This window comes from Panthera pardus, unplaced genomic scaffold, assembly GCF_024362965.1.
Source record: "Panthera pardus isolate Hobbes unplaced genomic scaffold, ASM2436296v1 HiC_scaffold_2, whole genome shotgun sequence".
Classification (NCBI taxonomy): domain Eukaryota; kingdom Metazoa; phylum Chordata; class Mammalia; order Carnivora; family Felidae; genus Panthera; species Panthera pardus.
This window is the reverse complement of record NW_026526765.1, coordinates 147,078,212-147,104,330: the sequence shown is the minus strand read 5'-3', so window position 1 is coordinate 147,104,330 and position 26,119 is coordinate 147,078,212. Positions and strand designations below refer to the sequence as shown.

General features: G+C 38.9%; 1 protein-coding gene across 2 annotated transcripts; it reads left to right on the top strand.

The window, feature by feature from the left end:
* Positions 1-600: 600 nt before the first annotated feature.
* Positions 601-25,371, top strand: CLK4 (CDC like kinase 4). Of its 2 annotated transcripts, XM_019469652.2 has the most exons (13): positions 601-742; positions 4,649-4,809; positions 9,575-9,797; positions 10,931-11,021; positions 11,416-11,482; positions 15,770-15,886; positions 15,976-16,142; positions 16,343-16,437; positions 16,692-16,821; positions 20,063-20,145; positions 23,773-23,852; positions 24,525-24,615; positions 24,701-25,371. In XM_019469652.2, the coding sequence occupies exons 2-13, from the start codon at positions 4,649-4,651 to the stop codon at positions 24,839-24,841; spliced, it is 1,446 nt and encodes a 481-aa protein (XP_019325197.1). In that variant the 5' UTR covers positions 601-742; the 3' UTR covers positions 24,842-25,371. The 2 variants fall into 2 exon arrangements, with proteins under 2 accessions (XP_019325197.1, XP_019325199.1); XM_019469654.2 differs by lacking the exons at positions 601-742; positions 4,649-4,809; positions 10,931-11,021 and having other exon boundaries at positions 9,769-9,797.
* The last annotated feature ends 748 nt before the right edge of the window (positions 25,372-26,119 follow it).

Genomic DNA, 26,119 nt, shown 5'->3' with positions numbered 1-26,119 from the left:
TAGTAGCACAGGCCTTAAAAAAAGTATAAGCAACCCTGAGCTTGTTTTCTGAGACGTCCTCTTTATCCCACTCCATTTTAGACTGAAGCTCCACACAGCCTGGACTACTCGTGTCCTGTTCACTGAACTGCTCCCAGAACCAGCTCGGGCCTGGCACAGGGTGGGTTTGGGGTCTTCGCTGTTGCTTGCTGGCACTCTCTACAGGCGAGGTCCCCAAGGGGACCCAAGGGACGGCCGCCCAAAGGCCATGGTGCTGTCCATTTGAGCGGGAGAGTAAGAAACAGGGCCACGGCTGGCTCTGCCGAGTGGTGCCGCACTTAACTCCATCTGAAGGAGCAGACACGTGCCACCGAGTGAGGGCAGGGCACACGCATTTCCCCTGGATTTCATCCTGACTGTCCCACAACAAAAACAACCTCAAGGGTTCCCTTCCCCCAACCAGGCCTCGGAGGGGGGTGGGGGGGGTGATGCCCTGTCTGACTCGCGCAGCCGCAGTGTGGAGGGCCAGACCCTTCCTTCTCGGCGCACAGGGAGCTCCGCCCCTTACGCAGTGAGGCGGGAGCGCGCGAGCCTCTGTCACGCAGGCGCGTTCGCGCGGCGTAGGTGGCGCTAGAGGCCGCCTGGGGGGTTGTAAGGAGACGGCGCTGCCGCCATTTTGTGGGGTGTTTGTCGCAGCGGGTGGAGAGCGAAGACGGCGGTTTGGCGACGTTTCTCGGCCAGAGGGCCTTTTCCTTTTGCGGAGGTAAGGTTTTGGGTCGGCTGGGCTGGGCCGTTTCCAGTCTTTTAAGTCTCAAAGCTAGGTGTCGGAGAAACGACCCAGTTCGGGGCCTTGGCGACCGGGGTTTCTTCGGAGCACAGCTGGGTTGGTGGCCTTCAAAACCTAAAGTTGCTCAGGTGCCGTGGTAGATTTAATGTCCTGGGGCGGACAGGCCCCGATTCTGCCGCTGAGTCTTCTCTGAGGGCCCCGGCCTCTCGCATCGCGGCTCCAGAGGCCCTGGCTCGTGCCGCCGGCGAGGGCGAGGATCTGTCGGGAAGACCCTTCGAGAGCCGTCCTTGGGGGTTTGTGTTGTCTGAGATCAAGTTCTCCCCTGATGGCCTGGTCTCTGCTGTTTGTAGCATTTGCCGGGGGAGGGGGGGGTTCCAGAGTCCAAACATCTGGCCCTATCTGTGAGTGCGCCAAAGGCACTGGCCAGGTGCCCTGGGGCGGGGTGGGGGAGGGTGGGGACCGGGCGTCTGAGAAACCGCCGGTCTGCTTGAGTCCCGGTGGTGGAACCGAGCTCGTGCTTGTGCGAGGTGGAGATACGGAGAGGTTCGTCCCTTGTGCAACACTTATTCCCCCTGAAGTGGAACATACCATCGTTGCACTGGTCTGCGTTTTGATACTTTTGCATCTTGTTATCCTGGATTACCTAAGTAGCCTGCTCCGCTGACCCGGGCACCCACCTGGTCTTGCTTTATAGCTGCCCTTTTAAGATTGTGCTCCATAAACACACCTACTTTCAGGCTGCTCGTTGCCCATTAAGTGCAGTCCTTCTGGAGCCATCTATGTAATCGTGGCTTTAACCTGTTTCGATTTTTTTTTTTTTAAAGCCATATACATTGAATAAAATTGACGGGTATGAAAGGGCAGGGAGAGAATCCGATTTCTAAGACGTGTATATACATACAGATCCATTGTGTCTGATGTTTTTAAAATGAAAGATATGTGGGGATTCTAGCATGTAGGATTATTTAATTAAAGGTAGTGTAATAATTCTAGATGGGTTTTCTTGTGGATGTGAAGGAACTTTATCTGTTAAATATGGGTCTGGGATTCTTTGCCTCCTGAGACAATATTTCTGAACATGGTTAGCAGGGAGAAAAGCTTTCTAACAGCCGAATTAAATTTAAAGTAGTGAACTTAACTAGAGAAATAAATCATTGGCCCTCCCAAGATGCTCATTCTTAATGTTTTGAGTATTGATAATTTTGGTTGTTTGAGAATTCTGCCTTGTTTGAGGTGAGCTGGTTGTGGCTGACTGACAGAAGGAAAAGAAAGCTAAAGCAGACACAAGTTTTGTAAAAATTGCATAATAATGGATAGTTATAATCCTCAGTCATCAGATGTTGTAATTTTGCTGGCTGTGATTTAAGAATGCTTAAACAATAAAAAAAAAAAAAAAGAATGCTTAAACAATCTATTTTAAAGAGTTATGTGGTTAAAATACAGTTTGGGTAATTGAAGGAAGTGTTGGAAGAATTCCACTAGAAATAACAATTTTAGATGGCTTTTGTGATGGCCTTTGCCTCAAGTTAATTTTTAGTGTCATTCATTTCAGTTTCCCATTTTGAAGAGACTATAAAACCAGAATGCTCACTTAATAATTTCCAGTGAGAATCCTTTTTAATTTTTTAATTTTAGAGAGCAAGAGAATGAGTGCAAGTGGGAGAGAGGGGTGGGCGGGGGGGGTGGGGGGTGGGGGGGTGTGTGGAATAGAGAAAGAATCTTAAACCGGCTCCACAGCTCCACAATCGGTGCAGAGCCGGATGTGTGGCGCATGCGGGGCTGGGGCTTGATCCCACAACCCTGGGATCATGACCTGAGCCAAAATTAGGAGTCAGACACTCAACCAACTGAGCCACCCAGGTGCCCCTCCAGTGAGAATCCTAACTAGTTTTAGGATTTTTTATTTACCTGACCAATGCACCCTCATTCCCTTTTTTAAGCAAAAGTTATGATACAAATATTTTCTTAGGGAATACTTCCCAGGAGAATCACAGCTGCCTCATTTCGAGTCTTTTTTTAATCCGTTTGAAATCATTTAAATTTTTACTTGAATTTGTTTGCTTGTTACTGAGTCATTTGGGCAAGCTAAAGGCAGTTAACTAAGCTGGATTTGCTCCATTTTTTCTTTTTTTAGCTCTTTCCTTGAGCTGTGAAACTCACCCTTTCCCAGCAGCTTGGATATCATGGATAAAAACTGCTTATTTGTAAAAGAATTAAGATGGGGAGCAGCAGATAGGGATTACATTGTTAGAACACAGATCCTGAGCCTAGAGGGAACCTATGCTTTAGAGGTTGTAGATGGAGGCAGAAAATCAGGGAATTGTCCGTATCATCATCCCATTTCACTGTGACCATGTGCATCCTTGTAGGTTGGTTTTTTCAGTTACCCCAGATCTACAACAAATATGTTTTCGTTTTAAGGCTAATTGCAAGATGATCTGAAAATAAACATGTTGGATAGAGAAAATGAGTTTATACAAGCTTTGCTTTTACAGTCTCTGAATACTGTGTTACACTCACCTCCTAGTTTTTTCCCCAAAGCTTGGAGTCATCCTGAGATTTAGAAAAAGCAATTCTCTCTAGTTTTTGAGAAGAAGCAGCTTTACTGGCTCTTTACTTGTAAGACAACGTCATCCCCTATATTTAGTATACCTGAATGTTTCTCTGACTTCAGTTGTTTGTGTTACAGAATTTTGCCAAAGCTGTATGGCACGCTATTTCTCTCTCCTTTTTTAAGTTTATTTTGTGAGCGAGTATGTGCCAGGGGAGAAGGCAGGGAGAGAGAGAATCGCAAGCAGGCTATAGACGCAAGGACTTCATCCCAGGAATCCTGAGAGCAGACCCGAGTTGAAATCGAGTTGGGCATATAAGTAACTGAGCAGCCCAGGCACCCCGTGATATTTCTCTTTAAAATAGCCCATATATTTTTTAAATTTTTTAAAGTTTGTATTTTGAGAGAGCACATGCAGGAGGAGCAGAGAGAGGGAGAGAGGAGAATCCCAGGCAGGACTCAGACTAACAAATTGTGAGATCATGATCTGAGCCAAAACCAAGAGATGGAGGCTTAAGCTACTGAGCCACCCAGGCTCCCCTAAAATAGCTCATATTTTAAAGATAACATTTTTTGAGGGGTTATGTGCCCACTCTTGATATCGGCTCAGGTCATTATCTCATGGTTGGTGAGATCAAGCCCCAAGTTGGGCTCTGCATTGACAGCATGGAGCCTCCTTGGGATTCTCTCTCTCCTTCTCTCTCTGTCCTTCCTGTGCTCGTTCTTTCTCTCTCTCTAAGTAAATATTTAAAAAATAAACATTTTTAAAGGAAATCATATCAATAACTTAAAAGGAGATCGTTGATTATAAAAAGAAGGTAAGGGGTGCCTAGTTAGCTCAGTTGTTGGAGTGTGTGACTCTTGATCTCTGGGTTGTGAGTTCGAGGCCCCAATGGATGTAGAGATTACTTAAGATCTTATTTTTTAAGATAAAAATGAGTTAAAGCCCCCAAATTATTAATTTCTAGCTGGATATTGTTGTCTACTGGAGGTTCTGAGTCTGAATCCTGGCCCTTTTACTGTTTTTACAATGGCAGTTAGCAAAGGTTAGTTGAAGATAAACACTAAGCTGCTAATTCAGAAGAACTGAAACAGAACGTATTGTTAAGGTCTCACAATGTTATGCATAATTTAGTACTCGGTCTGTATGCCACTTACAGTCATCTGACACACTGTGGAATGGTGTTGCATGCCTTGGGAAACATCATCTACAAAGATTTTAGAACATGTATGACCCCATGTGCTGAGTGTTTTATTTAAATAATGTGTAATATTTTATTTACTAAACGTAGCCATCTATAACCTCCACTACTTTTCATTTCCGTTAACAGATGCGTCATTCCAAAAGAACTCACTGCCCTGATTGGGATAGCAGAGAAAGCTGGGGACATGAAAGCTACAGTGGAAGTCACAAACGGAAGAGGAGGTCCCACAGCAGTACGCAAGAGAACAGACATTGTAAACCACATCACCAGTTTAAAGAATCTGATTGGTAAATCACTCTTGAATTAGTAACATTTTACCACTAGTAGTTTTAATGATTTCTCGTTAGCTTACGTAGCTTTATTCTGTCAGATTGTTTTATATTTAAGTCAACAAATATTCAGTTGATGTTTATTGAATTCCTATTACAGGCTAGGCACTATATAGGTGCCGAGACTACAGCTGTGAGCAAACCTTATTTACCTACATCTGTCTGGGAGTGGTGGGAGATAGTTGAGTCCCAGCTGCCAGTAATGTAGTTGGGGTGGTGAGACACACAAACAGTTAAGTAATAGTGATGATAGAATGTCCAGTATATGCCTTTAACTTGTATGTAGGAGGAGATACGTATTTTGGGATGCTTGTTTAGGTTCCACAAGTGAGAGAGAATGAGGGGTAGGGAGAGTTCAACTAGATGAGAAAACCAGCATGTACTATTTGGGAATGGTAAAGTACATAGAGGACTCGTCGCTTACACTGTGTTCTGTAGGTTACATTTGTAGATAAGGCCAGTGAATGTGTGTAGGTTTTTTAGAAGATTATTGTAAGAACCAGTAATTTAGGGAAAGGGTTCAATAAAAATTTTTCAGTAGCATGTGTCCTGTTTAATTATACTCTTACTGTGTAAAATTTGGAGGTAATAAATTTACAGAGAATTAAAGGAATTTTAAAGTACCTAAATGATTAAAGAAAGGCTAGGTGAGTAGCATATCTTTCAGTCTGTCTTCCATTAACTTCCCTTTCTCATTTGTTTTGTTGGTTCTATGTTTTCTCCTTGTTTTGTAGATGTTCCATTGAGACTGTTTGCCAGATTGCTTTCTAAATTAGCCAGCTGGGGTTACTTTAAAAAACAGTATGTAATTTTTTTCCTTCTCCATGCTAAAACAGACTTGTTCTGCGGAACAGTGAGCTTGTGGGTAGTCACCACAGATTAATCTTTCTTCATCACACACTGTTACATGGGGAAGAGGGAGGGTTTGCGCCAGGATTGCAATGACCTGAGCTAATTAATGCACTGTAGAGAAACATCTGTACCCTTTTATTAATAAATACAGAATGTCCTGTAAGTCTTAAATTAACATCATAGTACTAATGATACATAGGTTTCTTATGTAGGAAGGAAGTGATTTGAGTGGACAGTTTTTGTTTATTATTAACTACATAAATATACTACGTCAGTCCAGTTAAACAGCAGGCCTGTGTCTTCTTTGACATTGACACCAGAAGTGTCTAATGGTAATTTTTCTCCATAATGTGGAATATTCTAATATCTGATAGTCTTTTTGAAGATAAAAAAACTTTACAAGAGTATTTTTTACAAAATTATTGAAAAGAATGAGAATTGCCATAAACTGTAAAGAAGGTATCCTTGGGAGGATCCTAGACCCCCATTATTCTATTCTTAAAAAAATCTTTCTATGTGAGTCTTTGCCTCTGATTATTTCCTGAAAATAGGTTCTAAGAAGGGACATTTAAAAAAAAATTTTTTTTTTTTTTTTTTTAATGTCTTATTTATTTTTGAGAGAAAGAGAGACTGCAGGAACAGGGGAGGGGCAGTGAGAGACGGAGACACGGGATCCAAAAACAGGCTCCAGGCTTAGAGCTGTCAGCACAGAGCCTGACAGGGGCCTCGAACTCATGAACCGTGAGATCATGACCTGAACCAAAGTTGGACACTTAACCGAGCCACCAGGTGCCCCTAAGAGGGGACATTTTTAAATTAAAGGGTGTGAACTCTTTAAGGGTACAAAGCTCTTGCTACATATTGATGTCTTTTTTTTGAAAGTTTGTACCAAGTTGTACAATATACTCTTTCTTGCTCTTACCAATCTTGGCATTTTGAAATGCCAAGAATAGTGTTTTAATTTGAATTTTTAAATTTTTAGTGAGTTTGTCCAATGCCCATTTTTTTCTCTTACAGAGTATTTTACTGATTTATAAGAGCTTTTAATATATATCAATTTTTAAACCTTTTTTTGTATGTATTGCAGAGTGTCTTTTCTTATTTGTCTTTTGCCAGTAACCTGTGAATTGGTCTCCCTTGCTACAGGTTTAATTAGTTTTGTACTAATTCTAGTTCTGTATCAGGAAGACTGATATGGCTTCAAACAACTTTATATATTGTGTTAATAGTTTTTAAATGTTTTCTTATGTGATATAGAGTATCAAGTCTTAAACCAAAGATTCTCAAACTTTAGTATGAACAGAAGTGTCTCAGAGGTATGTTTAAAATGCATATTACCATATATAGATGGAGTTAGTCTGACCTGGGGCTGAGGGATCTTCATTTTTAATAATTCCATATTTTGATATGATTGATAAACAGACCACCCTTTGAGAAACACTGTTTTAAACGCCTTAGCCTGGCATGCAAGATTTTGCATGATCTGTTTCCAGCTTATTTTATTTGCTTCTGTTCATTCCCTATGTGAACAGTGGTCTTGCTGTAGTGTCCATGCACTGTTTCCCAAGTAATATGTAGACCACCCATCTCCAAGCCATTGTGGCTACAGGTGATCTGTAAGTGTGAGATGGTCATACGCTATTCTTCTCCCCTCCCATTTCTTCTGCTTGCCACCTTGTCCAAATCTTGACTTCCCTTTAAGATGCAACTCTTTGCTTTTTTATGAAGTCTTCTCTGACCATTTTAAGCAGTTTGAGTTTTTTCCCCTCTATGATCCTAAGCACTCGTGCAACCTTTCAGCATTTCCTGCATTGTCGAGTTTTGTTTTTATGTGAATGATCTCAAATTGTTCATTATTTGTTGGCAGGGATTTTGCCTTATATATATTTTTTTATCTTCCACAGGACCTGTGTGGAAATAAAAACGAATGCCCGTAGCCTCATTAGTCTTGGCTATTTTGAAGGACTACAGTAAAATATTCACTGGATATTCAGTGAATATTTTAGAATTTAAATCAATCTGTTCATCTTGTCCACTCTGTCCATACATGGCCTTTATGATTCTGTAGACTTTGTTTATGTAATCTCTAAGGCTTGGTTGTTAGAGATTGAAGAGGTCCCTCATTTTTCTAGTTTCTCCTCATGGCTTCACCTCATGTTTGTTAGTCTGTAGATTGTTTATGGATTATCTGCAACTCTAATTTTATGCACTATTCCAGCTAAAGATTATTAGTACTATTTTTTTCTGATAGATTTTGGACTTTTATAGGAAGGACGCCTTACAGAATTGAAAAGGATGCCCTTGAGTGTATGGTAATTTCTAGGTTGATGTATTACAGATCTCTCCCTGACAGGTCCAAACCAAGTCATCAGATCCCTGACATAGACTCACAGTCTTACCCTGATACCCCAAGTTGTTTCTCCAATGGTTAGAACTTAAGATTGACACTGGGGAAAGGGAGAAAGGGGTTTCTGCATTTCCTCAGTCTGGATATTCTGCCAGCCCTGTTGACTAGCAGTTTAGAGATGCTTTCCCTTTATTTCTGCCTAAACCAGCCCCTGGGAAAATGAACAACAGCATATTCTGGGGAGAGAATGAGGTTGGTGAGGGCAGTCTAGTCAACATCTGTCACTCCATTGCTTGTCAGGATTCTTTTAGCCGATTTGTCTGACTGGGCAGGTGTCCCCTCTCTCCCTCAGTGCTCCATGTGCATCCCTCTTGAAGCTTCGCACTCTGTTGAAGAGGACACCATCCCAGGTAGAGAGGGGGACGGGAAACTGGGCCAATTGAATCTATGTCCTTTTCTTTCCATCAGATCAAGGATACTTAACTGGGATCCATTGACTTCCTGAGGTCCGTGACCTCTGTGAAATTCCTTGCCAAGTTTTGTTTATGCATTTGTGCATTTCTTAAGTGAGAGGGTCCATAGCTTTCATCAGATTTTTAAAGGGATCTGTGGATTCAGAAGTTAACCACTATGGCACTAGATGATGCGGTTTCCCATGTAGAATTTTTGAGTATTTTGCAAGTAAGAATGGCAGGAAGTTAGAAATGCAAAGGGAAGTAGGGTGGTGGGGGTGGGTCTGTTGTAATCCTAGGCAAGCAATTACAAGATCCTTTTCTCATTTGTGGGGGGATGTAGTTTAATATCTTTGGCACATGGGGCAGCCTTCAAAAGCTATGTTGTCTTTCTCAAAGAGGAGTAACAGGAAGCTAGGAATACAAAGAGGAGAGAAGGTGGCATAGGTGATATGTGATATGTGTAATAAAATTGGCCCTTATAATAGGAATTAGAATGCTCTACAGCCATGGCAAATCATTATCCTTGGGATCTTAATTTAGTCATCTGTAAAATGAAAGGTCTGGAATACATGTAAGATCACTTCGAGCTCCAGTACACCTTTCATGAAAGAATTATGTGTGTGCCGGGGATATCTAAAATTCGCTTAACATTAAAAGAGAAAGGAATCCTGTTTTGCCTGCCTCTGATTGTGTGTGGCTCTCTGAGAAAAGAAAGCTTAGTTACAATTGCATATATCATAAGACTGGTGAATTTTTGGTGTTAACTTTCTCCAAAAGGTACAGGGACACTTAATCAAGTAAACACTGAACATAATTGACTCAAGCTTTGTTCTTTGATCTGAGGTGTTTGATAGCAGTCTATCTGATGGAGAATATGAACTCGCTTGTTGGTTAAAGTAAAATTATGTCTTAAGTTTGTGAGATAAGTATAAATTCTAATTCATCAATTTGAGGTTTTTTCTTTTTATCAAGTTAGCTGTTTAAACCAGGAATTCTTGAGAGAATGTTTTGTTTGAACCACAGTTCCAGGATGAAGAGAATAATTTGAAATCCTTTAATGTGTTTGCAGTCATTATTTAGAAGCGAGGTCCTTGAATGAGAGAGATTATCGGGACCGGAGATATGTTGATGAATATAGAAATGACTACTGCGAAGGCTATGTTCCTAGACATTATCACAGAGACGTTGAAAGCAGTTATCGAATCCACTGCAGTAAATCTTCGGTCCGAAGTAGGAGAAGCAGTCCTAAAAGGAAGCGTAATAGACACTGTTCAAGTCAACAGTCACGTTCGGTATGATTGATTTTGTTTTTATTTTGGGTGGATGCTTATTTGTGTGTAAAAACTCTTAATGAGCCAGTAAGTTTGAAAAAGTTTTTATATATATATATGTAATATTATTTGGATATATTATAAATGTGTTTATATTACTTGAATCCTTAAACATCCAAATTTTCATAGCTAATCTGTATTTATTAGGTAACCTTCATTTGCCCATATTTACTCATTTTCTGCAATCCAGATCATGAGTTCTTGATTTTAATATTAAATTTTAATATTAAAAATATTTTTATGTTTTGTAATATAATCTTATGAAAAATTAAAGCACCCATCTTTTCTTTTATAGTAAACTTTTGTTTTTGTTTTTGTTTTTTACTTTAAAAGAACCCCTTTTCCTAATGGTTGGAAACATCTCTAGAACTTTGCACTGGTGGATACTTAAGTGTACTCTATATATAGCTATATATGCTATATATAGCATAGTCCCAGAGCACAGTGCATCATTGTTTGCAGCTAGTTGCACTGAAATTCTGAAATGGGTGCTGAATGGAAAGTACGTTATCCAAAAAGTTTGACTTTTTTTACACTCAGACATCTTCACCTGTTTAATCAGTAAACTTTGAATAAATTGTTTCCTTCCCCAAGTTTTGATTAGAGTGAACATGGAAATTAACTAGCTTTTATTTCCCCCTTTAATTATGTGTATTTTAAAATATTGCTAAATAGTTTCAACTAATTTTGACATTTTAAAACCTTCCCCCCCCAACAAACTAGACATCTCAATTCACAGCATATGCTATTTTATATCAAGAGATAAGTAGATCATGACATTGCATTCTTTAAATTTCAGACTTCAATTAAATCAGTATTTTAAAGAGACAATTGTGTTGTTTTTTTTCTATTGCCACTTTAAGTATCTTATCTGAAAATCTGTTCCTTGCCATGTTTTTCTTCTGTAACATAAACTGTGCCCTGTGAATTTCTGGGGACTGAATTTGAAATTGCTCCTGCCAACTGTTCGTGGCCTGGTGCTTATCTGAATGCCTGAATATCTCCCCGCTGAATGAATTGCGTATTCTGCCCTGAATTCACTCTGATATATTGATTGGCTGGACGATCTTGGTGCTGCCCACTTGCCGTTCCAGAAGAGCCACCGAAGGAAAAGATCCAGGAGTATAGAGGATGATGAGGAGGGTCACCTGATCTGTCAAAGTGGAGACGTTCTAAGAGCAAGATGTATAGAATATTTTTCAACACTTTTTTAACTTTGCAGACAGAATAATCTTTTTAAGAATAGTTGTCAGCGGGGGGCTAAAGAACTCTTCATTGCTTTTTTGTTTTGTTTTTTGTGGGTTTGTTTGTTCTTTTGTATTTCTTCTTTTCTATAGAATTTAAATATTTCTACTCTAAAGTTCCAAAATAATCAGTGGAATTTGAGCTTAGAGCAAGAAAGATAGCTCTATCTAATTGTTTTTGTAGCAGCTGAAAATAAAATAATTTGAGTGCTGAAACCTTAGTTATGCTTTAATAGACATCATTTGAAAATATTCCACACTTAAGTATTCATTGTTTGAATAACTAGATAATTTATACTCAAATACTTACTCCTTTTTCTCCTCCCTTACTTTAGATGAAATCGTGGACACTTTGGGTGAAGGGGCCTTTGGCAAAGTTGTAGAGTGCATTGATCATGGCATGTAAGTTTGTTTTTTCCTTTTTTGAACATTCTGATATTTTGGGTAGGGAAGGATCTATGATTTAAATGAAATGGCATTTTTAAGAGGTGGCCACTTGTTTTCCTGGGTGGTATAAATACCCAAAATTTCTTGAACTGTGTCTGGTTATTTATCATGGGTGTGGGTTTTGGTCAAGAATGCAGATGAATTTCAGGGTTCCTGGCTGGCTCTGTTGGTGGAGCACGCGACTCTTGATTTCAGGGTTGTGAGTTTGAGCCCCATATTGGGTGTAGAGATCACTTAAAAAAAAAAAAACCTTAAAAAACAAAAAAAATTGACAAATTCTATCAGATGGGGTGTTTGTTGAAATTAAAGTGAATCTTCGAGTAAAGGCATTTCCCAGAACTTAGGCCTTGGCCCTTATGTGAGATTTAGAGTGCTTTGCTTTAGTTTTGAGTAGCAGAGACAATAAAGTTTGTCTAATCTTGGTCAAAAACATTTATTCCCGATCTGAAAATTGCACATGGAAGAAATGGCCTAGTAAAAAGCAATCTGCTCTGTAGTGTAGCTAAGGGAGTAGAAGGGAGCATCTTGCATTTAAAAGGTTTAAGAACATTCTATCTAGCTTTATTTTGGAACAATCCATAATTATCTTTGGAGAAAAAGTAGTCTGCTATAAAGTACTAGCTATTACCTAAAGAATGTTATTTTATCATTTTTTTCATTTGTGCTGTGTGTATCATGCCGATTTTGTACACTGTTTCTTCAGCCTTCATGAAATAAAAGTATCTATGGCAACAAAATAAAACAAAAATCTTCATTCCCAAAGGATAATATTTGCATTTTAGAGTTAGCATCTTAAACTACGAAGGAATTCTGTTACTTTAAAGCCTGCAGAAAAAAGTCCAAATTCTTTAATGACTTACTAAAAGCCCTTTGTGTTTTGACCCTGTGTCTCACATTAACATTTTCCTCCAGAACCTCTGTTCTGTAGTTTGCAGACTTTTTAGTAAGTAAACCTGTTTTAAAACACAGTTCATTTCAACTGCACATTTCTAATGTTTGTTTATTTTTGAGACAATGCAAGTGTCAGAGTGCAAGCAGTGGAGGGGCAGACAGAGGTAGACACAGAATCTGAAGCGGGCTCTAGTCTCTGAGCTGTCAGTCCAGAGCCCGACGCGGGGCTTGGACTCAGGAACCATGAGATCATGACCTGAGCCGAAGTCAGACGCTTACCTGACTGAGCCACTCAGGCGCCCCTCAACTGCACATTTCTTTTTTCTTTTCTTTTTTTTTTTTTTTTAATTTTTTTTTTTTTTTTTAATGTTTATTTATTTTTGAGAGAGACAGAGACAGAATGTGAGTGGGTTAGGGGCAGAGAGAGAGGGAGACACTGAAGCAGAAGCAGGCTCCAGGCTCTGTCAGCACAGAGCCCAACGTGGGGCTCCAACTCATGAGCTGTGAGATCATGACCTGAGCCAAAGTCGGACGCTCAACCAACTGAGCCACCCAGGGGCCCCTCAACTGCACATTTCTAAATTGACATTTAAAATTTTTCATCCTAAAATGGTTGGGGACAGGGTGGGAGGGAGGGAGGGTGGGTGATTGGTATTGAGGAGGGCACCTTTTGGGATGAGCACTGGGTGTTGTATGGAAACCAATTTGACAATAAACTTCATATATTGAAAAAAAAAATTAAAAATAAAATGGTTGGGGACAGATATAATTTCCAGCTTATTTAAACATTAATATATTATTTAAAAACTGTTCTTAAGTATATTTGAGAATCTAAATATTATAGCAATTTGATAGCTACCTTTATTCATGAACCAACTCTTGAATGCTTAAACATGTTTTATTCTTGAACATATTTTCATTCCATTTTCCATAAAGTATATTATCCTAAAGTTCATTATCACACTGTCTTTTCAATAAAAATGTGAATGTGAAGTCATATTTTTTTTAACGTTTATTTATTTTGAGGAGAGCGCAAGCACATGCACAGGGGAGGGGCAGGGAGAGAATCCCAAGCAGGTTCTGTGCTGTCCGCACAGAGCCCAATGCAGGTTTCAATCCCACAAACTGTGAGATCGTGACCTGAGCCGAAACCAAGAGTCAGATGCTTAACCAACAAACCCAGGAGCCCTGTGAAGTGAACTTTTGAAATATTTTCAGACTCCTAGAATTTTCTGGAATAGCTGAAAAAATTCCCATATATCCTTCACGCAGATTCCTCATGTTAACATTTTACAGTATTTTCTTTATAATTTGCTGTATACATACATGTGTTATATTTTCACATTTTGCCAGCTGATCTATAGATCTTACTCAGACTTTACCAGTTGCCCTATTAATGCTGTCTTAAAACTTGAGATTCCAAGAGAGTACTTGAGATATTCCAGTAAACAGTATTCAGTTGATCAAGTATAAATCTATTGCAAATTTTGATGGTTACTGGAACTAAATATAAAATTTAATTGGAAATGTGTCTTTTATTGGGTTGGTTGGGACTTCAAAAAAAAAGTACATGTATTCATAAACATCTTAAATGCTTTAGCATTAAATGTGTTTCTTTTTTTTTTTTGAAATATAGTTGTTTGTAATGTAACATTGTGTAAGTTTAAGGTATACAGCTGTTCATTGCAGTCAATTACTGTAGTGGTGTTAGCTAACACCTTTATTTTCTTTTCTAGAGCCGTAAGCACCAAGAAATCTTGGTCATATAATAAGACTTAGAAGGGAGTTTTGTCACAGTGGTTTCATAGCAACCTTGAGATATATGCCAAATGTCCTAGGGAGATTATCATCAAAATAAGTTTTAATGATTTATTAGCCCACAACTTCGTTGGGGCTTTGGTGAAAGCAGTAAATTGGAAACCACCAGACTTAGAGAAAGGCTTGCTATCTAGCCACTAGAAATGTTTGTTTGTCCCAAAGATTTTTTTTTTTTTTTTTTTTTTTTTACATTCTAGGTTATATATCTTAATAATGAGGGATCTGTACATCAAATGGAAGGGCCATAGTTTAAAAAAAAATTAAAAAAGAGGCTTGAATGCTGGTTCATCTTCAGGAAGATCAGACTTAGAAAAGAGGATAGGGGCACCTGGGTGGCTCAGTCAGTTAAGCGTCAGACTTCAGCTCAGGTCGTGATCTCACTGGTGGTGAGTTTGAACCCTGCTTCAGGCTCTGTGCTGACAGCTTGGGGGCTGGAACCTGCTTCAGATTCTGTGTCTCCCTCTCTCTGCCCCTCCCCTGCTCATACTCTGTCTCTCTCTATTCCTTCTCTCTCTCAAACATGAGTAAACATTAAAAAATTCAAGAAAAGAGGATAAAAGGAATTTGAGAATTTAGAAATCCATTTTCTCAAAATCATTTGTGGCTTGATACTTTTTAGGAAGTATTATAGGTAACCAATCTAGAGCTTATGCTCTATAGTTATTTCTACCTACTTGTATCAGTGAATGTGCTAGTAAGCATTTTCTCAACTTCATGACTTATAATGAACGTGTTCCTTTTCCTCCCACATTTTATAGACTGCTGGCTGTCTTTCAGGGCTCAGTTGTGTGTCACCTCTTCTTTGAATAAATTAGAGCTTCCCCTCTCTAATTTTTTGGCTCTCCTACCTCTTTGTATAAGCTCATACCAAGCATTTGCAACACTGTCAGTTGTTCATGTGTTTCTTTTCTGTTAGGCTGTGAGGTACATAGTGACGACCCTCGTCTTGACTAACCCCTGTGCTCTACACACCTGGCACAGGGCAGGTCTGTCTAGGTGATTGAGCAAATGCTTTCAGCAGTAGCATATTCTGTTTGAGGATTTATTTTTATCTTAATTATTTTTTTAGTGTTTATTTTTGAGAGAGAGCGCCAGAGCCAGAGTGTGGACAGGGGAGGGGCAGAGAGAGAGGGAGACGCAGAATTTGAAGCAGGCACTAGGCTCTGAGCTGTCAGCACAGAGCCTGATGCTGGGCTCAGACCTCGAACCATGAGATCATGACCTGAGCTGAAGTCTGACGTTTATTAACTGAGTCACCCAGGCGCCCTTTTTTTTTTTTTCTTTTGGTATAAAATCTAGATAAAATTCTGGAAACAAACATTAAAATTTGTATTAAGGGAATTACCGCTCCATAGAAAGTGTGTTTTGCCAGACTGTTTTGAAAAAATGTTATATGGAATCTGGTATAAAATGCCCTGAAAGATTAGTTTAGAAAAATAGCATAGAGTAATTAATACTCAGTAAGATGATGCTTTAGGGACACGTGTTTTCATTCTGCTCCTCTACCGTTTTCATCTTAATTTTGTCTTTAAGGGATGGCATACATGTAGCAGTGAAAATTGTAAAAAATGTAGGTCGATACCGTGAAGCAGCTCGTTCAGAAATCCAAGTATTGGAGCATTTAAATAGTACCGATCCCAATAGCGTCTTGTAAGTATAAACTTGAATTGTGATCCATCATCTTGCCTAAAATAATCAGAATTCTCTGAACTGACTCATTTTTATTTGCTCTGTTTTAGCCGATGTGTCCAGATGCTAGAGTGGTTTGATCATCATGGTCATGTTTGTATTGTGTTTGAACTGCTGGGACTTAGTACCTATGATTTCATTAAAGAAAATAGCTTTCTGCCATTTCAAATTGACCACATCAGGCAGATGGCATATCAGATCTGCCAGTCAATAAATTGTAAGTATACTTGATAAATTTTTAAACACCAGAAAATTAAAAGATTTTATTATACAAGCCACATGTCAAAACATTGTCACTAAAAATACACGTTACAGGTAAAGATGAAATCCCTATATCCACTACTGATCCTTCTTATCCCCCCCAATACAGATGAAATACGTAGGTGAAACTAATGATTTCTTTTTGTTTTCTTGTAGTTTTGCATCATAATAAATTAACCCATACAGATTTGAAGCCTGAAAATATTTTATTTGTGAAGTCTGACTATGTAGTCAAATATAATTCTAAAATGGTAAGTTAAAGACTTGTTTTAATTTTGGTGGTGGTTTTTAAAATTAATTTAGCTTGGTGACCCTTCGATGAGTAATTTTGACTTCTAAGACTGGTTATAGCCTGATTTTTAACCTAAAAGGATCATCCTTCTTTACCTTTCGCCTGGAGTTATGTTGAGAATCAAAAAGATAACTCATATGCAAGCCTTTTGAAATATGTAACGTTTTTTATGTCTTTACTGATCTTCATGTTGACTCAACTCTGTTTCTCTAGAAACGTGATGAACGCACACTGAAAAACACAGATATCAAAGTTGTTGACTTTGGAAGTGCAACATACGATGATGAACATCATAGTACTTTGGTATCTACACGGCATTACAGAGCTCCAGAGGTCATTTTGGGTCAGTAGACACTACTCTTCCTGATACTGTAATTAAAGATGAGGGTTTTTTTTTCTCCATGCCTTTTACTTAGGGGATGGGTGTGATTTTTCTTAGTGTACAGAAAATAGTAACTATCTTAAGAAAAATTGGACATTGCTATAAATATTCTTCCTGAGTGGGAAAAATGGGATACCATTTGTAAAGATATTCCAGGTGGTTATTTTTTAAACATGCTAATCTTACAAGGTCCTGAAAGGGCAAGTTCTTTTTGCTAAGTACGTCACAGCAATGTGATTTTTGAAGTGATATGGGTACCTATTTTCATGTCACAAAAGCATGGTACTATAGAAATGCTAAAGGTCTGGTTGGCAGATATCTGAGTAAAGGGCCAGGCGGAGGTCAAGAAGAAAGAGGGGGCTAGTCTAAGAGGAGAGCTTCTTTGATAATCATTGACACCAGAAAGGTTAAAGAAGAAAGTGACTTAAGGTGCAGAGTTTGGAAGTAAGAGGGAACTCAGGGAGTGTGTATCTTATGTCTCAAGATGTCAGAGACTAGGTCTTGTTTATGGAGTGGAGGAGAAGAGGTTGGGGGCTTGGAGACAGTGGGAGAAGTTTAGATCAGATGCTCTTGAGAGATACATGGAATAAGCTTATTAGCCAAAAGTAAGGTCCAACTGAGTTTGTTAGTAGAAATTTTACAGTCAGTTTCCAGTTTTCACATGTACTGGTAGGAGTTGGTAATTCAGAATAAGAGTAGGAAAGCACACTAACAGTTTTTACCCATGGTGGAGGATTGGTAAAGGCGTAAGGAAATTGAGATTAGGCAGTGCTTGTCAGTAGTACTTTCCATGTGATGGAAACCTTCTATATCTGCATTGTCCAGTATGGTAGCCATTGGGCACATGTGGGCTTCTCTGTACTTGCAGTGTGGCCACTGTGATTGAGGAACTGAATTCTAAATTTTATGTTAATTTAAATGTTAGATGTAAAACAGCCTCATGTGGCCAGTGACTACAAAGTTAGCAAAAATTTCGAGCTTGTCTTTGAAATGAATGATCATACCATTTCTGCTTCATATGGTCTGAAAGGAGCTGTTGTGTTGCAGTAGTTTAGGAAAGGAGTGTGGGAAAAGTTTGTGGACAGAGAGGCATTTTCAGAGCCTAAAAAGACATAACTTTGTGTGTTGTCAGTTTTAAGAGGTGGATTCCCCCCACATTTTAACATGGGGAGCACAACACAAAATAATTGGCGTTTTTGCTTTGTTATTGGTGCATAAAATAGTCATACATCTTACTGACCTCCTAGATTGGATAAGATATAGTATTCTTAGTAGTGACAATAACACAGTTCCAAGTATGGCCAGGCTAGATAGATCGATCATATAAATTCAAAATTGGGGTTATTGGTTTTGAGGAATAGAGGTTGGGAAAGGTCCTTTGTGTTTTTGTGGAGTGTTAATCCTGAGGATTAAGGCAGAATTAGGTTGGAGAGGAAGATGTAGTCATGCAGTTGGTCTCACGTGTCTGGTATTGTAGTAAAGACATGAAGTTGGGAGAGGTTGGTAGAATTGAACGATGGGGCATTCCAAAGAGTATGAGGACCAACTTCTCAGAACAAGATGATTTAGAATGGTGTGTGGCAGAGGGTTACAGTCACCTACGAAGAAGCTGGATAAGAATGGCTGGAGAAGATAGATGTTCATTTTAGGTTCAAGATCTATCAATTGCAGATTTTTTTTATGTGTCACTGTAGGTGGACTCCTGCTCAGTTACCCATTTTTTCAAATGATAGGCACAGGCACTGTGAGGGTTAACTAAAATGACTTAAAAAAAAAAAGTGAATAAATAAAAACCAAAATCATAGTCAAGGTTTTTGAACATTTTATTTATTCCTTTTTCTTTAAATTCGTTTATGTTACTGAAAGTAATTAAAATGTCCTTTAAAGTAGGTTTTATTGGGACACTTAGGTGACTGGCTCAGTCAATTAAGCATCTCAACTCTTGATTTCAGCTCAGGTCATGATCTCACAGTTCAAGGGATCCAGCCCCAAGTCAGGCTCCATGCTGACAGCACAGAGGCTGCTTGGGACTCTATCTCCCTTTCTCTGCCCCGCATGTGCATATGTGTGTGCATCTCTGTCCCTCAGAGTAAATCAACTTAAAAAATGATAAAGTAGGTTTTATTTATACACTATTGTTTTACTAAGTACTTGATCTTTAAAATTTTGAAACACCTGTATGATTTACTCTTCTCCTTTCCAGTTAAGTACCTTAAGACTAGGTATTTTATTTTTTCCTGAATAGTATTGTCATTGAGAATTGTGAAGGTGAAGGTATATATAATCATGTACAGACAGCCTGAAAAGTACATATATAAGTAGATCTCTCTCTGTGAACTTTAAATAGCTCTATAATTCTTATAACATAACTGCTTATAATACCCATTTATAATCCTTAGTTTATCTAAAACCATGGTTTTTTGTTTTTTTTGAGAGAGTGGGAACAGGAGAGGGGCAGAGGGAATCTTCAGCAGACTCCATGCCTAGCATGGAGCCCAAGGGAAGGGCATGAAATCATAATCCTTTTTTTTTTTTTTTTAAGTTTGTGAGAGAGAGCAGAGTGCATGAGTGGGGGAGGGGCTGAGAGAGAGGGAGACAGAATCCCAAGCAGGCTCCATGCTGTCAGTGTAGAGCCCACTGTGGGGCTTAATCTCATGAAGCAAACCCTGAGATCATGACCTGAGCCAAAATCAGGAGTTGACGCTTGACCCACTCAACCACCCAGGCACCACCACCCCCTCCCCCAGTTCTTGTTTTTTTAATGCAAGAAGTAAACTCAGGCATTAAGTTGGTAAGTTGAGAAGTGGTTAGTAATTACATTCTGAGCTTGTCAACCTGTATTTGCTATAATAAAATGTAAAATTTCCTAGAACAATCATGAACTGCGAGTAACAATGCTCCCCATTGCACACAGATCAGAGAATATGGAGTATTTGCACAAATTGATAGTTATACTTGGAAAATATTTGCTAATCTCTCTCTTACTTTACATAAAATGCCCCCTCCCCCACAATAAACACTAATTTGATGTAAAGATATGGAGAATTGTGAGAGCATACCGAGTAACATTTTACGTGAAACTAAAATATAACCCTGGAGTTTACCATCTTATTTATTGTAAAGAGAGCATGCATAGAGGGAAGGGATATGGTACATTGGCAGTTAAAAATTGTTGCGTATAGAAGTGTTTTTGTTTTTACAGCTTTGGGTTGGTCTCAACCTTGTGATGTGTGGAGCATAGGGTGCATTCTTATTGAATATTACCTTGGTTTCACAGTCTTCCAGGTATGTATTTAGTAAATGCGATTCCATAATTAATTTTCAGTGTTAAGAGCATGTTAAAATTTTGGCCTGCGTTTTGAAAAGTTGCTGTAGTGTTAATATTAAAACTTACATAAAATGGGGAGGGTGGGTGGCTCAGTTTGTTGAGCACCTCTTGATTTCAGCTCAGGTCTTGATCTCAGGGTTGTGGGATTGAGCCCCGTGTTGGGCTCTGCGCTGTGTGTTGAACCTGCTTGGGATTCTCCCTCTCTTTCTCTTTCCCTCTGCCCCTGTCCTCCACTCACGTGCTCTGTCTCTCTCAAATAAAAAAACTCCCCAGAAAACCCTTACATGTGCAGAATGGTCATCCTCTAAAACCATAGTTGGATGAAATACTGCTCTTGGTGAGTGTTCATAATTCTGTTTTGCATGTGATTGGAGTTTTTCTCACATGGTTCATATTGTCTTGTGTTCTCATTTTTTTATTGAGCTGCATAAATTTGTATTAGCATTACTGTGGCCAGTGATAATTCAGTTCTGGTTGTGCTGACCACCACGGCCATGAGCAAGTCACTCCGCTTTATAAAATAATTCAGGGACAAGAAGTCATATTTTATTGTGACATCCTAGGCACATTTTAAGGCACTATGTTTAAAGTTGGAAAGACAACATCTCTGTCCTCCAGGTAGTCATATAAAAGATAAATGTGGGAAAGCTTACAGTGTAATGTGTTATTTGCTATAATGGAACAATGTAGAAAGTGTAGTGGGAACCCAGGAAAGATGGAGGGTTAAATTTCTTCAGAGAAGGCGTCACCGAGAAAGTAGGGAGTTTAAGCCAGTTGCCAGAAGGATGATTAGAGGTTTGTCAGAAAACTGGAGAGAGTGGTGGCCAGCTCAGGAAGATCTTGTACCCATAAGTGTGTAGATACACAAAAGAGCATTCTCTAGTCAGGGAACAGTAGTTGGTGCTGTCAGACTGTCTTGCATAAATGGGGAAGTGAGGTCAGGCAAGGACTGAGTCATCATGGACTTGTTTGGGTAGAAAGGTACTTGTTTCCTAGAAGTTCATGGTTTCCAGAATGTAGACTAATCCAAAGTGAAAATGATTTTATAAGTTTGTCATTCTGGCCTTTATTTAGAGATTATCCCTCTAGCTTCTTTGTTTTGGGTACTGAAATGTCCTTTTCATGGAATGATGATAATAGTTGTTGATAGTTAATTTTCTAAAATTAAAGTCCTGATTTGGCAAAACAAAAAGTAGGAAGCCATATTTAAGTCTCTGCTTTTTTCCCTTGTAATTCTCCTTACAATTGACATCTAACAGTCTTGGAAGATCTGGGTTGTGCACCCACTGAAGAAGGGTTCTAATGTGATCAAAGTGTTGTGATTTGTTGTGGGGGTCAAGGGTGCAGATTTGGTGGATTCTGGCTCCTGCTGTTGAGGTTGATTTGAAGTTGGGGGCCATGCAGGGTGGACAGGAAGCTATGACAAGTAAGAGTCACTTAGGTGGTGGCTATTGTAGAATGTGTGTTCACTGCCTGTGGGACCCCGTCGTCAGACTTCTCCTGTTTCTAATCCATTGATCCATAGAGACCCTATTAAAAGTACTCTGAGTTCATAGACAAGCTTGATACCTACAACCATAGTGACTACTCAGTTCTTGGAGGTGGCATCTGGTCTTGTAAGCTGAGGGTCAAGAAAAAGTTGAGTAGAGTGCGTGCATGATTTCTTCATTCTGACACACAAAATAGTTGCTTCACATAATCTGTGATTATAAATCACTCTGTGGTCATAAGTGCAGATTATTAACATTGGTTTGAGATAAAGTTTCTATTTGGAATTGCATCCTCCAAAATATTCTTCAACTAAGGAACTTCTTAAAAATGTGGAGCTAGCTCTTTGCTGCATCTACTGCAAGAATGAAGACGATTCTTGGCAGTCAGACCATCGACATTCCAGAAAATGTCAACATCACTATGAAGGGAGGCACTGTTACTGTGAACCGCTCCAGAGGAACCCAGTCATCTCCGTGTACTCTGTCTCCTGGGAAAGAAAAAGAAGAGGCTCTAGGTTGACAAAGGGTGGGGAATTAGTGCAAGCAGAGTAGCCAGTTCTTTTTTGTCCGTACAGAACATGGTCAAGGGTGTTACGCTGGGCTTCCATTAGAAGATGACGTCTGTGTATGCTCATTTCCCCATCATCGTTGTTACTCAGGAGAGTGGTTTCTCTTGTTGAAATGCAGAATTTCTTGGGTGAAAAATACATCTGCAGGATTCAGATGAGGCCAGGTGTTGCTTGTTCAGTATCTCTCAGAAGCCCAGAAAGATGAGTTCTTGAAGGAAATGATATTGAACTTGTGTCAAACTCAGCCGCTTTGATTCAGCTAGTTACAACAGTTAAAAACAAGGATATCAGAAAAGTTTGGAGTTGTATCTGAAAAAGGAACTGTTCAACAGACTTGTGGATAAGATCTAAGTTGTCCAGCTACAGAATAACAAGATGCTGGATGATTTTTCAACTTCTTTGTGATACATATTTTTAAAAATTTATTTATTTTGAGATAGCATGAGTGGGATAGGGGCAGAGAGAAAGAGAGAGAAAAAACTCCAAGCTGCACTGCACTGACAGTGCAGAGCCCAGTGCAGGGCTCGAACTCATGACGCTTAACCTGAGCCGAAGTCGGATGCTTAACCAAGCCACCCAGGCACCCCTTATTTGTGATATTTTAAAGATGCAATAAAAGCTGTATTGGTTTGGAAAATAAAAGTGTGGAGTTAATATTACTTAACTCCTGTCATGAATTAGGGCCTTAACATTTTGGAAGCAATGTGCTAGAAACAATAGGTTGATAGATTTTTAAAAGCCTCTGCTCTTCAGATTGAGGAGTTGGCAGATGATAGTCTGATGCCTGCTTTTAAAAAAGAATATGTGACACAGACCATTTGTAACCAGCCAGGTCTAAAATATTTACTGTTTGGACCTTTACAAAAGTTTGCCAACCTCTGATCTAGGAGCATACCGTTCCAGCTCTAAGTGTGCCAGTTTTCTCTCTTCCACTTGAGCCAAAACTCTTTTCCTATTATGATTGAAGATGAGTTTTGACTTAGATTCATAGCTACCTTTTCTCATTCATGAGCTATATGACCTTGGGCTAGTATCTTAACTCCTTTGAAACTCATGTTCCCACATACCGAGCTCAGGATTGTTGTGAGAATTATTACAACTGTATTTTTATTGCCCAGGAATAGTAAATGTTAACACGTGGATCTTCATTAGTGAATAAAGTCAGTTTTGGGTCAGCAGCTGATTAAATGAGGAGACCATTTTTCTGGTACTGTTCCCTAGTCATTCTTCAGTAAACAGTGCAAGAAATGAAAACAAATAAGGAAATTGTTCAGTTTCACATTAAATTATGTGTCTAATCCACTTGCTATACAGAACCTTACGTTGGATATCAGACTAGTTTTATTGGTTTATACCAGCTAATATAGCTCATTCAGTATTGTTCCATCTTTGAAGTAGAGGGTGATATAAACTATGCAGCTCTCTAATCTAGTCCTTTTGTGTCAGCGCTGTTTTCTTATATTTTCCTTTATTGTGCAAGTAGGGGAAGGGAAAATGCTAAATTTCTTCTTCCTTTGTGTTTTAGACTCATGATAGTAAAGAGCACCTGGCAATGATGGAACGAATATTAGGACCCATACCAACACACATGATTCAGAAAACAAGGTATGCTCTAAGATGAAAGCCCTTTCTTGGGAATGGGCAGTGGCCTGTATTCAAACTACAGAAAACCCAACTTTGTTGTTACTGCTTGTTCCAGGACTTCAGATTTCAATTTTTTTTTCCTCCATAAAGTCAAATTGTTAACAAGTAATGCAGTATTTACCTTGTGATCTACTAATAAACAAAGCGTCTTTTTACACTCCAGTTAAACTTTGCAGAAGTGTTTCCCTAACTTGCTATAAACATAATAGAGTAGTAAAAAACAGTTTGATTTTGGAGTCCTAGCAGTTTACGTTTGTATTCCATACTATCGCTAGCTAGCTTAGCTGTGTGTCTTTGCACAGGATACTAGAGTGGTTGGCAAATAGCTTCACCCCATTCCAGACCTAGTGAAATCCACATTCACAGGAATGGATCCATAAGCTGTCACTGTTCCATGTGCGGTACGTGAACCACTGAGGTGGGGCACGAGAACCTCAGAGGGTGCAAGATTAAGGAAGATGTTTTAGAAAATATGTCTGATCTAGTATGTCATTGCTGGAATTTAAAAAAATTGTATGCGTGTGTGTGTGTCTACATAGATAGATGTTCATGCTTCCAGCTGTTCCAGTGAGGTCAGAGTAAACATGTGGTTCTTGTATTGTTTTTACTGATCCAGACTTCTTTTTCTTGTAGAAAACGCAAGTATTTTCACCATAACCAGCTAGATTGGGATGAACATAGTTCTGCTGGTAGATATGTTAGGAGACGCTGCAAACCATTAAAGGTAAAAAGAAAAAGATTATAAAGGTTAAAAAAAAGTTTTTAAAAATTTTAAAATCTTTCTTCAACAAAAATATTTCTTTCCCCAGGAATTTATGCTTTCTCATGACGAAGAACATGAGAAACTGTTTGACCTGGTACGAAGAATGTTAGAATATGATCCAGTGAAAAGAATTACCTTGGATGAAGCCTTGCAGCATCCTTTCTTTGACTTATTAAAAAAGAAATGAAATGGAAATCAGTGGTCTTACTATATACTTCTCTAGAAGAGATTACTTAAGACTGTGTCAGTCAACTCTAAACATTCTAATATTTTTGTAAACATTAAATTATTTTGTACAGTTAAGTGTAAATACTGTATGTTTTATATCAATAGCATAATTACCTTGTTAAGCAAGTATGGTCTTGATAATGAATGAACTATACAAGTTAAATTTTTTTCTTTTTGAGATTAATTACCATTTTTAAAGACCTTTGGAATATTCTTTGTGTCCAGTGATAAACGTGATTGATCTTGTCTTTTGTACATGGAGGTCAACTCTTTGAAGTGATTTTTTTGAGTAAAAGGAAATCTTGACTACTTTATTCTTAATGAATATTCTTTATATACCTCAAATTCAGAACTTTTCTTAACTTTAAAGTTTTTTCTGTAATTGTTGAACAGGTAATAAGTATTATTAACTCCCAATAGGCAGGTATTGGAAACCAAAACCCATAGGAAATGTTTACTGTTGGAATTTCATTAAATTTTAAGAATTGTGTTTTGTGTCCTTGGGTGATGTCAGTGGTAAGAAGTAGAATTCATGAAAAGGCATCCAATTTGTCGATCATGACAGATTTTTTTAATAAAAGCACATACTTCATTTAAGATTAAAGTCCCAACTGGACAGTCACAACAGAAATAGGAATTCTGATGCCTCTGAGGGTTAATTTTTTTTAAAGTTTATTTTTGAGAGAGACAGTGTGAGTGGGGGAGGGGCAGAGAGAGGGAGACACAGAACCCAAAGCAGGCTCCAGGCTCTGAGCTCTCAACACAGATCCCGATGCAGGGCTCAAACTCAAAAACCGTGAGATCATGACCTGAGCTGAAGTTGGTTGCTGAACTGACTGAGCCACCCAGGTGCCCCTGAGGATTAATTTTTAATACCAAATCGTGAGGAGTCTTGAAATTTTCTAGCATCAGTTTCCGTATTAAATGAAGTAAATAACTTCACTCAGCCTATGAGAATTAAGATTATTAAGCAATTTATATTTGTGATAACCTTTACTGGAGCAAAAGAATGATGTGATTGGAAAACACTTCGGGAAGAAACCTCTACAGAAATTTCCAGACCATAATTGGTTAACATGATAGTTTTTGTTTGCCTATAGGTGTTTTTTCTTACTGTTACCTGTTTTCACATTAGAAACTATAGGGTAGGGACACCTGAGTGGCTCAGTCTGTTAAGGTTCTAACTTTGGCTCAGGTCATGATCTCACGGTTTGAGCCCTGCCTGGGACTTTCTGCT